This window comes from Numenius arquata, chromosome Z (assembly GCF_964106895.1).
Source record: "Numenius arquata chromosome Z, bNumArq3.hap1.1, whole genome shotgun sequence".
Classification (NCBI taxonomy): Eukaryota; Metazoa; Chordata; class Aves; order Charadriiformes; family Scolopacidae; genus Numenius; species Numenius arquata.
This window is the reverse complement of record NC_133616.1, coordinates 24444422-24457733: the sequence shown is the minus strand read 5'-3', so window position 1 is coordinate 24457733 and position 13312 is coordinate 24444422. Positions and strand designations below refer to the sequence as shown.

The window sequence follows — 13312 nt, the reverse complement described above, 5'->3', positions numbered from 1 at the left end:
AAGTTTGATTTTTTGGACAGTGTAAGATTTTCATTGATATAATGACATTTTTAGGTGTAGGTAAGGCTAAGATTGGATGTTATAGAACAATGCTGAGATTAAACTAAAAGAAAACTATTGTTTAATGAGCACAGTAACTCAGTCTATCTATCATCTCTGAACTTAGTGATTCTTACTCAACAGCTGTGAAAAGAACTACTGGAATACAAACTGATGAATAACTCCCAAGCGTTACTTGGCTGTGTGTATATCACCCTCCTGTGATAACTAATCTGAATAATTACTATGCACTACAGGCCTTCTACAAGCAGAAAAAATGACCATGATGCTAACTGTTACAGAGGTATACCAAAAACCCACAACATTTGGGAGAGAAATATTATTTGGAAGAAATAGCCTACACAAGGAACAAGCTCAGAGGGTCTGCAAGCCACTTGCAGTTTTCAGTGTGAACGCTGCCCTGAACAGGCTGAGCACACAGTCACTGTCTTTGTCGTTGTAAATATTAAGTTATCTTCATCTCTCTCATGCATTTTGTTGACAACTATCATTCACATTCAGACAGCATCACAGAAAGGCTAAGCATTCTTTTCTTTGTCACCTAGTTGTCCTCATTCAAGCAGGGGCAAAATACTCCTCTTTAACGGAGACTCAACATTTTCCGCTTGACTTATCTCATGAAAAAATCTTTGCGGTTAGCTGCTGGAATTACAAGTACTGCACAGGAAGCCTATGCTGTTCTTTAAACTGTATGGTGGAGAAGAGTAAAAACATGAGGTGAATCAGAAATTCCCACAGTAATAGGGACCAGATGGACCTTCCACCTCTTGAAGGTCTCCAAAACACATGCCCAACAGCACCGTTGTTGCTCACCAAGGTATTAAGGAGCACATAAGGCACACTTGCTTTACAACCCAAAGGTGGGCGAAGCCTAAGAGGAGAGCCAGAACCAACTCTTCAACACTGCACCATTCTACACGAGCCTGAGGACTCAAAGCAAACTGCTGAAGTTAATGTCAAAGCCATCTTTGAACATTCTGAAAAAGAATTATGTTATCTGAAAAAGGTTACGTTATCGGACCAGCAGATACTTGAATATAACACCTAAGGTCTAAAAGCAGCATGTGGCCAGTCTGCAAAACTGAGAGGTAATCCCACTTTTGGAAAAAATGCCTTGAAGTTTGGGAAATTTGGACTTTGAACCATGAAAAAGCAAAGCACCAATGCTTCATCTGGAAACACTCAATACTACTGTTACACCTCCACTTACAGCAATATTTCTGGCTTCAAAATTTGAGCACTCGATTTAAGCCAATGTAGTGCAACAAGAGCCTACATGCAATTTCTACTTTGTGACGCTTTGCCCTGGTTTATCACCTTTCCTAATGGGAGATGGGAGAAAACTAGTCAGGCCATTCACAGTGAGTTACTTAAAACTTAAGTTACACCCCTACTGTAGGATGAGTCAAGGACTGAAGCCTGCATCCTGCTGCTGGTCAAACACCAAGTAGTCACGAATAAACTACATTTTTGCCTGTCAGAGAAGGTCCCTCAGCTGTAATGCGACTGCTGTAACTCGTTAATGAGATTGCACCATCTAGTAACACATGTAACAAAAAGAAACAAAAAAGTGCGACACAGACTCCCCAAAATTTTGCATTTACGTCATAAACCACTAAGTATGCATAAATCATAACATTTCAAACAAAAAGATTTATCTCTACCTCCTGGGATCATGAGGGACAAAGCACTTGCAGAAAGAGATTTCGTGACTTTCCCAGAGATCTTCTTTTTCTCTGTGCTTTCTAACCGCTGACGAGCCATGTGAGATGCAACTTCATTGGGTGGCTTTGAGGAGTTATCTGTACTGTCCACACTCTCACTTCTTCCATTTATCTGATCTAAGTGCTCTGAAAAACTGCCAACTGTACAAAGAAGAAGGGATAAACACATTGAGGGAAAACTGGTGGTCAGGGAGGGGAAACAGTACAATTGTGAGATAGGAATTTTTCTTTCTGTTAACAAGTTCATAACCCAACATTACGGAAATCTGAGTATTTCTTCCAGACTTACAGAATGCATAAACATTAACAGAATGAACTGAAGCAACAGATTTTTGTAGTCACTAAAGCAAAATAAGAGACAAAAGCTGAAGTAAGCCCGATATCTCAATATGCAGCCTTAGAGAACTTAATAATACATTTATTTTTCATGTGAACTCTTCCTAAAGTAAATGAAAGGCTCCAATCCTACATATGTTGCTATCAGCTTGGTAACTTTTCCCAAATCATTAAAACACTAAGTATAATTTTATTTTTAATTATTATATTTTGCTTTTATTTTTTAGGTGGTTATCTCTGACACAGGAGAAAGATACTGGCACCACTAAACTCAGTATTACAACCACATTGGTATTAGTCTATCATAGGTAATGAACTTCCACAATACAGAATGGAGGAAAGACAACATGGTTTCAAAGAACGAAAAAAAACCATAAAGGCCTTGTGTCATGAAAACAACAGAGGATTTCTTCAGAAGCTCAAAGATGTCACAGGAAAGTTGTACAACCTTATGAAACACACACCAAGGGCAGGTCGCCTGTTTAAAGGCATAGCAGTAATTCCTAGTATTCCTTTAAGGTCACCGAATATCCTGCTGCTAATGGACCACAGAAAAAAGGGAGGGATGCATAACGGAAATGAATTATTTAAGTAGGGAATGGTTTACAACACTCCCTCCTACATTCCTAATGACAAAAGTGACTTCCACAAGTCAAATACAACCCTGCCAACTCTGAAAGGTGAACATCACTGAGATGTCTTAATTAAAAACACACGATGTTGTAGCACAGAGTGTCAGAAAAGGGCGATACAGATCAGTTGGTATGACTCCAGGATGATCAATCAAAAGATCATCAACTTCAGTGAGGGAAGATATAAAAAGTGATTCAAATGCTCAAGGAGTCTAAGGCTCCTTTTCTCCACAGATGGATCCTACAATGGCTCTATTGGTCAAGTAATCATTTTATTCACTTGTCTAGCAGCCTTCCAGAGTCAGTGGGGTGACATCAAATGTTAGCATTTCCAAAAATGTTGAAACTTTCCCGTACATATTTTCATGAGATTTTATTAGCTCGAGCCTGAGCCCAAACCAGACCCCTCTTGGATGGCCTTTTTTAAATGAAGTTCTAAAATACAGAACTTCTAAATCCATGAATGCTACTGCTAAACAAAGAAGGTTCACAACTGTTTCTAACGTAATCAGTCAAGACACCCACTGTGAATTACCTGATAGTGTGGAGCTGCTGATCGTACTTGCTGGAGTGGTTACTTCAGGTTCATCCTGCACTATTTCCTCGCTCACAAAACTAGGCTTTTCCTGTTCCTCCCGGAGTCCCACCAAGCCGGTGGAATCATCCTGTTCTCCTTCGGCTGATACGGCCAACTTTGGAAGCAAACCAGAACTGTGTCGCTGCCTGCTACTCTCAGTGTCAGAGGAGATGGATGTAGATATTTGTTGTCTGCATAAAAAATAAGCAAACTCTCATGCAGTTACCAAGATGAGGAGGGCCTGCTACCTGACAAGCAGGACATGGACCACTTCCAGTACCTCCTTCTACTTACATTTCAGAATATTCGGAACTCCAGCTTAGAGATTCCACAGAAGGCAATGTTACACTTTTTGTTTTGTCTCCTGCATCTTCCTTTTCTTCACCTTGTGTTTGAGAGACTCGATCTATGCTACTAAAAACCTATTACAGACCAAAAAAAAGCACAAAAAACCCAATTCATCACCAATATATTTGATATAAAAAGATATGCAGGAACCACATTTTGGATTGTACTCTGCATGCTCAAAATGCTTATACAGTATTTCAGAGTGCAAACTTGAAACTTTCTGAGGTTTTTAAAATTTCCAAAACTTTATAATCTTACAATGCTTTCCTATCGTGCTTTCTTGGCTCCTCACATACAGGGTCACAAATAACATCTCTTCTCATAACGAATTCATCAGCTCTCTCCCCATTTCACTGTGTTAACCAAAAGAGCAGAAACACAATCCATGGCCTTGGGGTCTCTAGGTCCCAGGATTAATGCATATCTTGGATTAATTCACAACCAAAAAGCCAATCAAGGTAAAAACACCCTAACTCTATGATATTGACTTGGTATCAACCAGTCATGTGGAAAGCAGAAAAATTAATCTGAACTGACTTTCAAGTTAAGAACAAATTACTTGGCTGAAAGATTTAGAAAAAATCTTTTTCTGATCACTGGAAGTCTCTTGTTTGCTTAGCTGACAAACAGCACACAGAAATTGTCAACCGCATATTCTACAGCCTGAGAGGCACAGCTAGAGATGCAATGACATAATGACATTAACAAACCGGACTATTACTGTGGTAAAGGGCTTTCAAAAGGACAGGAGTTCAGAGAATCACAGAATAAGGCTGTAAGAGACCTCTGGCAGGTCATGTTGTCCAGCCTCTCTGCACAAGCAGGGTCACCTAGAGGTGGCTGCTCAGGACCCTGTTCCGGAGGCTTTTGAAGACCTCCAAGGATGGAGGCTCCACAACCTCTCTGGACAACCTGTGCCGGTACTTGATCACTCTCATAGTAAGAAAGTGTTTCATTGCCTTCAGACAGAACTTCTTGTATTTCAGTTTGTGCCCGTTGCCTCTCTTCCAAGTTATCTCCAAAGAGACTGAGTCATTTACTAGTATCTGAATCTCAAACGCACCACCAAGTCAAAATAAGGAGTTTACACCGGATGAGGAAAACTACATCCACGATTCCGGTCTCTCCTCTTCCAAGCTATCACAGATGAAGTACATACGTGGTACTGCAGAGCCAGCATAAAATTCACCAATTCCTTGAAGCATAGCCCAGGACAAAAAAGATACAAACACAGACTTTCCAAATAGCTTTAAACAGTTCCTAAAGTAGGTTCAATAAACTTCTTAAATAGAAAGCTCTTGAAAACCACTGATGGATGATTAGTTAAGTCTAAAAGCATACTCATTAGGTGTTCCACTTCCATTATTTCCTGACAATTTACCCTCCACAGTATTTCCTGAGCATGTCCACTGTGCTCCTACCAGTGTCCCTTGTCCAGCAATAATTAGCTCTCATCTCAACCACTAAAGTATACAACCCTTTGGACAGTCAGCTTTACCCTTCAATTCACAGCATTCAAATCAATCCCTCAAATCCACATCCCTCCTTGACCAAATCACATGCTAACCACTACTCTGCTTTTTGCCTTTGGTCTAATGTCATTCAATTAGTAGCTACTATAGGCTAGTACTGAGATCTTTGTCATGCCATACCTGCAAGACACCTAGGGCACAAATGAAGCAGTATGTGAACAATGTATAAGGAAACCAATGCAAGGAACATGCATTTGGTTTCCCTAAACTTTTTCTTATGCCAGCATGCATTTTCTACAGAAATACCCATCTATTTATATCATTTTCTGTTACCTTAAGGATTCAAGAAATAATGGTATTGGTTTCATTCTTGCTCAATTTCAGGTAACATTTCTTGAAGAAACAATGCCCTCCCTACACATGTCTTCTAACATTTCCAAACTCTATACTAAAGTAGCAAAATGATTATGTACACAATACACACTATCATTAAAGAAATTTTTACTTACTTTTGAAAATCTGTGTGAACATGAGGAAAACTGTCTTATCTCCAAATTAAAATCTTCATCATTGGTATCATCTTCTTCCTCAGTTTCCATATGGTGGTATTTCTCAGAACGAGCTACAGACAAGGGAAATAAAGTTTTTGAATTTATCAGGAAGAATGGGTAACAAGCTTTAATACTAACTAAAAGTGTAATTTTATTCTTAAGATTATTTCTGCTGAAATGTCAAACCACCAGTGAAATTGCAAGCTGACAGTGGCTCTAATAAAGGAGATTTTCAAAGCAGTAAGCAAAAGTCAAATGCAGTGATTATTTAAACAAGGCGTTCATTGCATTTTTTTAAAATCATCAAATACGTACTGTCAAAATAACTTGTGTCATCTTCAGACTCCAACTGTGGAATAAATTCTGCTTTCTGCCTCAGCAGACTATTCCAGTCAAGGCTCCTGAAGAACTGATGCTGCTTTACTTCATATGCACCACCTGGGGGAGCCAGAGAAAAACACTGAGCTGACCATACCAAATCCTCTAACATTCCTTCAACCAACAAATGCAAATTTTCATGGAAAATCATAGTCATCAATGTAAGCAGGAACATTTACTACCCATTTCCACTAGAATCTCCTAAACCTGTCAGAGGACCTCCCTGCCCCTGTTTTGTTGTTGCCATTTCTACTAACGGTGGCATCGCTTTATCATTTTTCCCCTTTTAACATTTCTATTTTTCTGGGTATATTAATTACTATCTGTCTGGTACACATTAGTCAGAAGCATCAGATGTAGTAGAAGCAGTCATCAAAATATAAATAAGTGCACTAGATGAGTAAGTACAAGTCAGAAAGTAATGAAGAATGATTCTTACTAGTTGCCTAAGGAAAATACCAGTGCTAAGGAGCTCCTTTTGGTGTTTTATGGCAGCAGTAGACAATTCTATAGGAAATATCTTGTCATTTATCTTCTTCATGATTACTGCCTACTTATTATAATGTATGTTAAACAATCACACTAGCTTCAAGTTAAGAAACAACTATAAGAACACAATGAAATACTGGAATTTTTGATCTGGGGAGGTGAGCGAGGGTAATAATAGGCATAAATCTAATTGTAAAAACTGATAAGGGAACCTGCAGGAGCAAGAGTTACTGCCAACTTGATTGTATTGGGTTTACATGGCAAGGTTTTGGTAGCAGGAAGGCTGCAGGGGTGGCTTCTATGAGAAGTTGCCAGAAGTTGCCTTGTCTGACAGAGTCAATGCCAGCTGGCTCCAAGACAGACCCACCGCCGGCCAAGGCTGAGCCCATCAGCAATGATGGTAGCACCTCTGTGATAACATGTCTACAAAAGGGTAAAAAACTGCTGCACAACAGCAGCTGGGAGAGAGGACTGAGAATATGTGAGAGAAACAAGTCTGCAGACACCAAGGTCAGTGAAGAAGGGGAGGAGGTACTCCTCCTTGGAGCAGAGATTGCCCTGTAGCCCATGGAGGACCCCATGTCAGAGCAAGGGAAGAGTGTGAGGAGGAAGAAATGGCAGAGACAATGTGTGATGAACTGACTACAACCCCCATTCCTTGTCCTCAGGCACCACTCTCTGGGTGGAGGTACAGAAACTGGAAGTGAAGTTGAGTTGGGGAAAAAGGGAGGGGTGGGGGAAAGGTGTTTTGTTCTTATTTCTCATTATCCTACTCCGTTGTTAAGTGGCAATAAATTAAATTAATTTCTTTGAGCTGAGTCTGTTTTCGCCCATGATGGTAACTGCTGAGTGATTTCCTGTCCTTATAGTGACCCATGAGCCTTTTGTTATATTTTCTTCCTCTGTCCAGTTGAGGAGGAGTGACAGAGCAGCTTGGTGGGCATCTGGTGGCCAGCCAAAGTCAACCCGTCACATTGATACAACATGTAAGCTTCCCTATGTCAAGGCTAAATCAGGAAAGAGCAATAGCAAAAGTGTCAAGTCTCCAGGATTGGCCTCCAAGTCAGAGTGGCAAGATTTGTAGGTTGGGTTCTTTGCTTTTCTGACTGCACCAGGGAAAAATTCATAAAAGCCAAATCTTCCCAAAGGAAACCAAAATCACATCTCGTTGTCAGTCACTAGCCAAGGAGCAAACAATTATTTGAACACAACAATGGGATAGTATGTCAGGATTGTATAATCCTTGATTGGTATCAGACACTTCAAACCTAACGAGGTCTTTTTTCTGTCATTTTCCTTCTTCAAAACAAGTGTAGTATCTCTCTCTCTTCCTTCAACTTGACTATGCCGCTCAGGTCTCCTGAGCAAATACACAATTACAATTTTCATGGAGTGTTATGCAGCTAGCTAATACGTATTAAATAGACAGGGCTGCCATTTGAAATGCATGGTGGAGCCTGGGATAAACTGTGCAATTTTCCAGTGCCCCCACGGGACCTGTCACATCACAGCCTCCCTTGCTGGGTTGCTTCTGACTCTTAAAAAACTTTGTAGCACTTTCTAAACACCCCTCCATGCTTCAAAGAAACAGCTGCCCGATCTCCTTTTTCAGACTGCCAGCTCTTGAGAAACCATAGTCGAAAGAAATCAGCCCGCGAACGAGCAGCACAGGTGCTCCATGCGGTGGCACTGACCATCACAGTAGTTAAGCCAGCCTCATTTTAGCAAATTCACTTTCTCAACCAGCTGTAGTAAAAGAGGCAGAATTTGTAATCTGCTTCTGATCCAGCCTTTCACAGGGTGAGTCTTGAATTAACACTGTGTTTACCAGAAAAAGCATCCTGACAATGAAATAACAATGCCTGAAGGAAGTTTATTTAAAGCAAGGGAATGGAACCAGTTGTGCTCTTCGTTCTGCCTTTGGCAGCGGTGCCCTTTGCAGAAGATGAAGCAGGCAGCAAGTGGAGAAGCTGACTGGGGCAGGACACCTCCCTCACTCCTAACTTGTTCAACGCCGTGCAAGGGAGAACAAACTTTGCTGGATGCCACATACTCCAGAACACCAGCTACAGTGATCTCTAAGGGCTGCTTACACAGATCCCAAAGGCTCAGGGAGCAAGGCACGTGCAGCTCGCTTATCTCAGACACATCATCATGTCCCAAAGGAAGACCTGTCAGTTAGGAACATTGCAATAGTACTTCGAGTCTGGGTTATACTCGTGTTCTTCCTGTGTGTCTGCAGTAAGGCCAGTTATGAACTGATTCCTAAAGCTCCTTTCTATATTAGCTCTAAAAATGTGCAGCACAATCTGTCCACTGGACTCAGTTTTGCCAGTAACTTTCCAAATACTCTCACGCTGACTCAACTTGCCACTTGGTTGCCTTAGCATCCCCAATGTATTTATAGTCATGGCACACAGTGTTCATGATCAAGAAGGTTACACCTTTATATTCAGGCTCCTTTATGTAGGAGGCCTTTTTTGCTGTGTTTACATAGTGCTTTGCCCAGTGGGATGGCAGTCAGTGATTCGGGTTCCCACACATTAATACTGTAAAAATCATGTCCAATATTCTTCATTACTGCCTCTCACCCCAATTCCCAAATAAATTCTGCTCTATCAACTAACAAATAAACTCTATTACATGCACAGCGCTCTATAAAAGCACAGTGCTTTCACTAGCCTACGCAGGCTCACTGCTCCTAATGCCACATTCCTCCCTTGAAACAGAACGAGCACAGCACTGAATGACCACAGTGATATCACCGATATCCATTTACCTCCTAACATTCACACTTTTGGTTTTAATCCTTTTCATGAAAGGCAGTAGCGCTTGCTGAATAAGAACGACAAGACCTTTCACAACACAATCTCAGACAGTCATTTATGACTAAATAGTTCGAGTACTCATCACCCACCCTAAAACCTGGAGGAACTAATTTTCCAGGCTAAGATACTTCTTGAAATAGAAGCATCAGTTTTGTATTGATTCCCCTTCCCTATTTCTATCTTTAGTTACTTAATACCATATTCATGAAGGAACCTCGTCCAATGTGTCTTTGAGAAACTTCTATTTTATTTATCAAGTTAAGAGAAGAGTAAATATGAATGATCATGTGTAAACTCCAAAAAAAGGACAGTTATCACCTTGTTATACCCATATGGTCCGAATCCACAAAACGCCTTCTGCTATAATGGCATGTTGTCGTGCTACTTGCCCTGACAGATTTTTCCTGGGCAAAACAAAAAGGTGAACAAAAGCTCCCAGTGCCAAATATAGAAGCCGTTTCTAGCACATTAATAATTCAAAATAGTGCCTCCTAACCTGTTCCCAGTCTTTCCAAAGGATTCTGTCTGAGCAGCAGGGTAATCAGATCCTGGGCGTCTGGAGGTGGTGCTTCATCCTTTTCAGGCCAGTTGATTTCATCTAGCAAAACACAAAGTTATTAGTGAAGTCTGATCCCAACATTTAGCAGAAACAGTGTGAAAGCAGTAAAGCCAGAGTTAAGGCAACTTTTTCAAGTTATGCTCTGTTGCTTACGAATTGCTTCGGATTTTTATACTCTGTATACCAGACTGTGTAACAGACTGTTATGTTCCCATTTTCCTCAGAAATATCCTTTAACCCAAAACATTTAACCCAAAGCATTTAATAACATAATACAGGAATGTTTGGCTCATGGAAAACTATTGCAAAACATTAGCATAACTTGTATGCTGTCCCTTCTCCCTGCCCCCCCCAAATCATGGTTTTAGTTCTGTTCCATGGAAACTACTATTAAGATGGACTCAGTTGACCTGACCCAGCAGTCACTGCTCACATCTGTAATCCTCCTCTAATGCTAGTAGACTCACTAAGGTCACTACACTCCCATGACTAAGGGAAAAAGTATTGGACTCTGCTCTAGAGAGATACATGCCGATGGGAGGTTTTTTTTCCCAAGTCTCCCATACTTCAGAGGAAAAACACCTCACTTTACTGATTCTTGGGCTACTAAGGCTTTTGCACTTCATAACAAGTTGGACCAAATCATGCAATCAAGATATTAAGCCCTGCCGTATTCAGGTAGGGTGGAATAAAAATTCCAGTAAAATTTTGTTTAAATTAAACAATGGAAAACTCTACCAGTTTCAATACAAACATGAACTTTTTAACAGCTCACACAGCAAGTTTTGTCTGATTTTTGGCTGAAGCTGCCTCTAACAAATTTAATATATTGCAGGCTTAGACAAAACCTGTACAAGAACCAGGATTTAGGCATCAGAGAAACAGAATGCTAGGAGCTCAGGAAATACAGAAGGCTGTTCAGGATTTTGTTGTCATTATATGATCTAGGCTTTTCCTTCAAAATGATCATCATTGGAGAAATAATCATCAGAAACTACACACAAGTTTAATCTTTGTATTCTAGAGGTTAAGGAAAGGTACTGAAATAAACAGGCACGAAATATAACCTGCTTCTGAAACATTATTTTTAACCCCGACCATTTTAGGTATCTAAGTTTACACTGATGCCTCCCACAGCTGTACTCATACAACTTCAGGGCAGGAAAGGCAACATACAGTGAAGAAGTAGGGAGGTAAAATGAAGGGGCAAGATTTTACAGTAGATTTTCAAGTATAACGTAGATTTCACCCACATAAACTGGAATAAGTCTAGGCTATAGATGGGGTTCTTTAACACAGCTTTTACAGTGGAATGCAAGGGGATCATATCTTTTAGCACAGGAAACTTATTCAACAAAAGAGTTCTCCTGCAGGTATCAGTAAGTAAGAATATTTAAAATAGAAGAGAAGAAACTGAGAAGTCAACATCAAAACACGAAACTAAGCTCAGAGTGTGACTGGGAATAGATCAAGTTTATAAGCATACACTTCTACAGATACTTTCTGGAAGATAAATGGACACATTCAAACAGATAAAGTTATGTAAATAAGTATCAGCTAGATTGTAACACATGACTATTTGTTTTACAAAATGTAAATTTAATGCCACATGCACAATAAAAGTCTAAAGTGCAAATTTTGTCATTAACTTTAGACTCTTCCCTCCCTTTCTCCCAGTCAGAGAGCATAAAGATAAAAACACATGTGCATGTGTCTGGAAATGCAATAAAAACATGAGTTATTTCCATGTTTGCCTGCCTGCAGCTTCCACTGCAGTTTAAATCTAATTTGGAAAATAAAGCATGAATATGCATCGCAGCCGTGGGGCATCCAGAACAAAGCCAGCATTTGCTGCTTGTGTTAATTAAACAGTTGATTCTCCTTGCCACTCAGGCCTCGGTGTATCACATCAGAAAACAACACGGTTATAAATCCATAAACAGCCAGGGTATTGTATAAAGAGGTCATATACTAGAGGCAACTCACAAATCCTTTTCATTACAGCTTACAAACAAGTCTGGCTTTCAACTTCAGAGATGGAGGAAAGAGATGACGACAAGAGTGTCTCCTTAAGTACAAAAGGGGATTTGTTGTGTTCTCAGAGAATAAGGAACCAGAGGGGAGGTTAATTTTGTTTCTGTTGGCGTTTTTGTATGCTCAGGATTTTGGTTTGGTTTTGGTTTTTTTAGCAGACCATAAAACAGACCAGGAAATACCCAGTAACAAAGGTGCCATTCTGTTAAACTTTTGGCATAAATAGAGGCCCTCTACATGTATGCATCTGGGAAATTTATGGAAACAGCAGGTAGGATAGTAAACAATTCTGTTTAATTATCACTCAGTTTTGCCACAAGCCACATAACAATACTCAGGGTCAGCTTGCAGGTTAAGATCTAAAAGGTTATTGAATTTTAAATGGAAGAAGAACAGCTGCTACAGAAATAACATTACACTACAACAATCACCAATGAAATCATTAACAATCTGTGAATTGAATTTGTTTCCTTCTCTTTCTCATTATTTATTATTCGGGAGACATTTGTTTTAGGGTTTTATTACATCTTTGTTAATTTCTTCATTGTGCCATGAGGCATTTTCCCATTTATGCAAATTTATTTTAACTGTTTCTTCTCTGGTATAATTTCTTTACTGAAGACCGAAATCACCGTGCCACAATGGCACTACTTTTCTACTAATACCGCGTTTCTTTTCCGAACAGTGCAGCTTAACCATTGCACAATGGTACTACTACATTTCTCTACTTCACAACAATACACAGTAAATTTAGGTTTTAATCCAAATTTATTCTTATTGCTTTGACAGCAAATTGTGTATCACAATATTATGCTAATGGTGGTTTTTTGAGCAAAACTAGCTTGAAAACCTAGTCTATCAGTAAAGTTGCAAATATATTTATTATTAACAGAAACTGAAATGTTTCACAGCAAGCTAAGAAATCTGCGGGTTTTTTTGTGATGATCCTCACCACTGATTACTTGTCCAAACAGCTCTTCCGGTGTATCTCCAAAGAATGGCACACATCCCACAAGAAATTCATAAAGGATAATTCCCATAGCCCACCAGTCCACTGGTTTTCCATAACCCTGTCTCAGTATCACTTCAGGAGCTATGTATTCAGGTGTACCACAGACCTAAAAGAAAAAAATAAGCATGATGGTAAAAGAAATCTAATTGATCTATGTCACATCAGTTGTAATTCTTGAAATGCAAAATAATACGGAAACATGGAAAATGGAATTCTGTAGGTTTTAGTCTGCTGAGCTTGCCTAACAGCTAATGTTTTCAGAATGACCTAGCTTCATTTACAGGCATCATCACCGTTTGCTATTTATTATGC

General features: G+C 39.7%; 1 protein-coding gene across 1 annotated transcript in view; it reads right to left on the bottom strand.

Annotated features, from left to right (window-relative positions):
• Window positions 1-13312, bottom strand: part of MAST4 (microtubule associated serine/threonine kinase family member 4) — a 303729-nt gene that overhangs the window by 10890 nt on the left and 279527 nt on the right. Inside the window, exons 21-27 of the mRNA XM_074166090.1 lie at window positions 12941-13106; window positions 9892-9993; window positions 6016-6138; window positions 5659-5771; window positions 3624-3751; window positions 3288-3520; window positions 1725-1925 (exon numbers count right to left, since the gene is read on the bottom strand). Coding sequence (XP_074022191.1) covers window positions 1725-1925; window positions 3288-3520; window positions 3624-3751; window positions 5659-5771; window positions 6016-6138; window positions 9892-9993; window positions 12941-13106 — 1066 coding nt within the window. The remainder of the gene's footprint in view (window positions 1-1724; window positions 1926-3287; window positions 3521-3623; window positions 3752-5658; window positions 5772-6015; window positions 6139-9891; window positions 9994-12940; window positions 13107-13312) is intronic.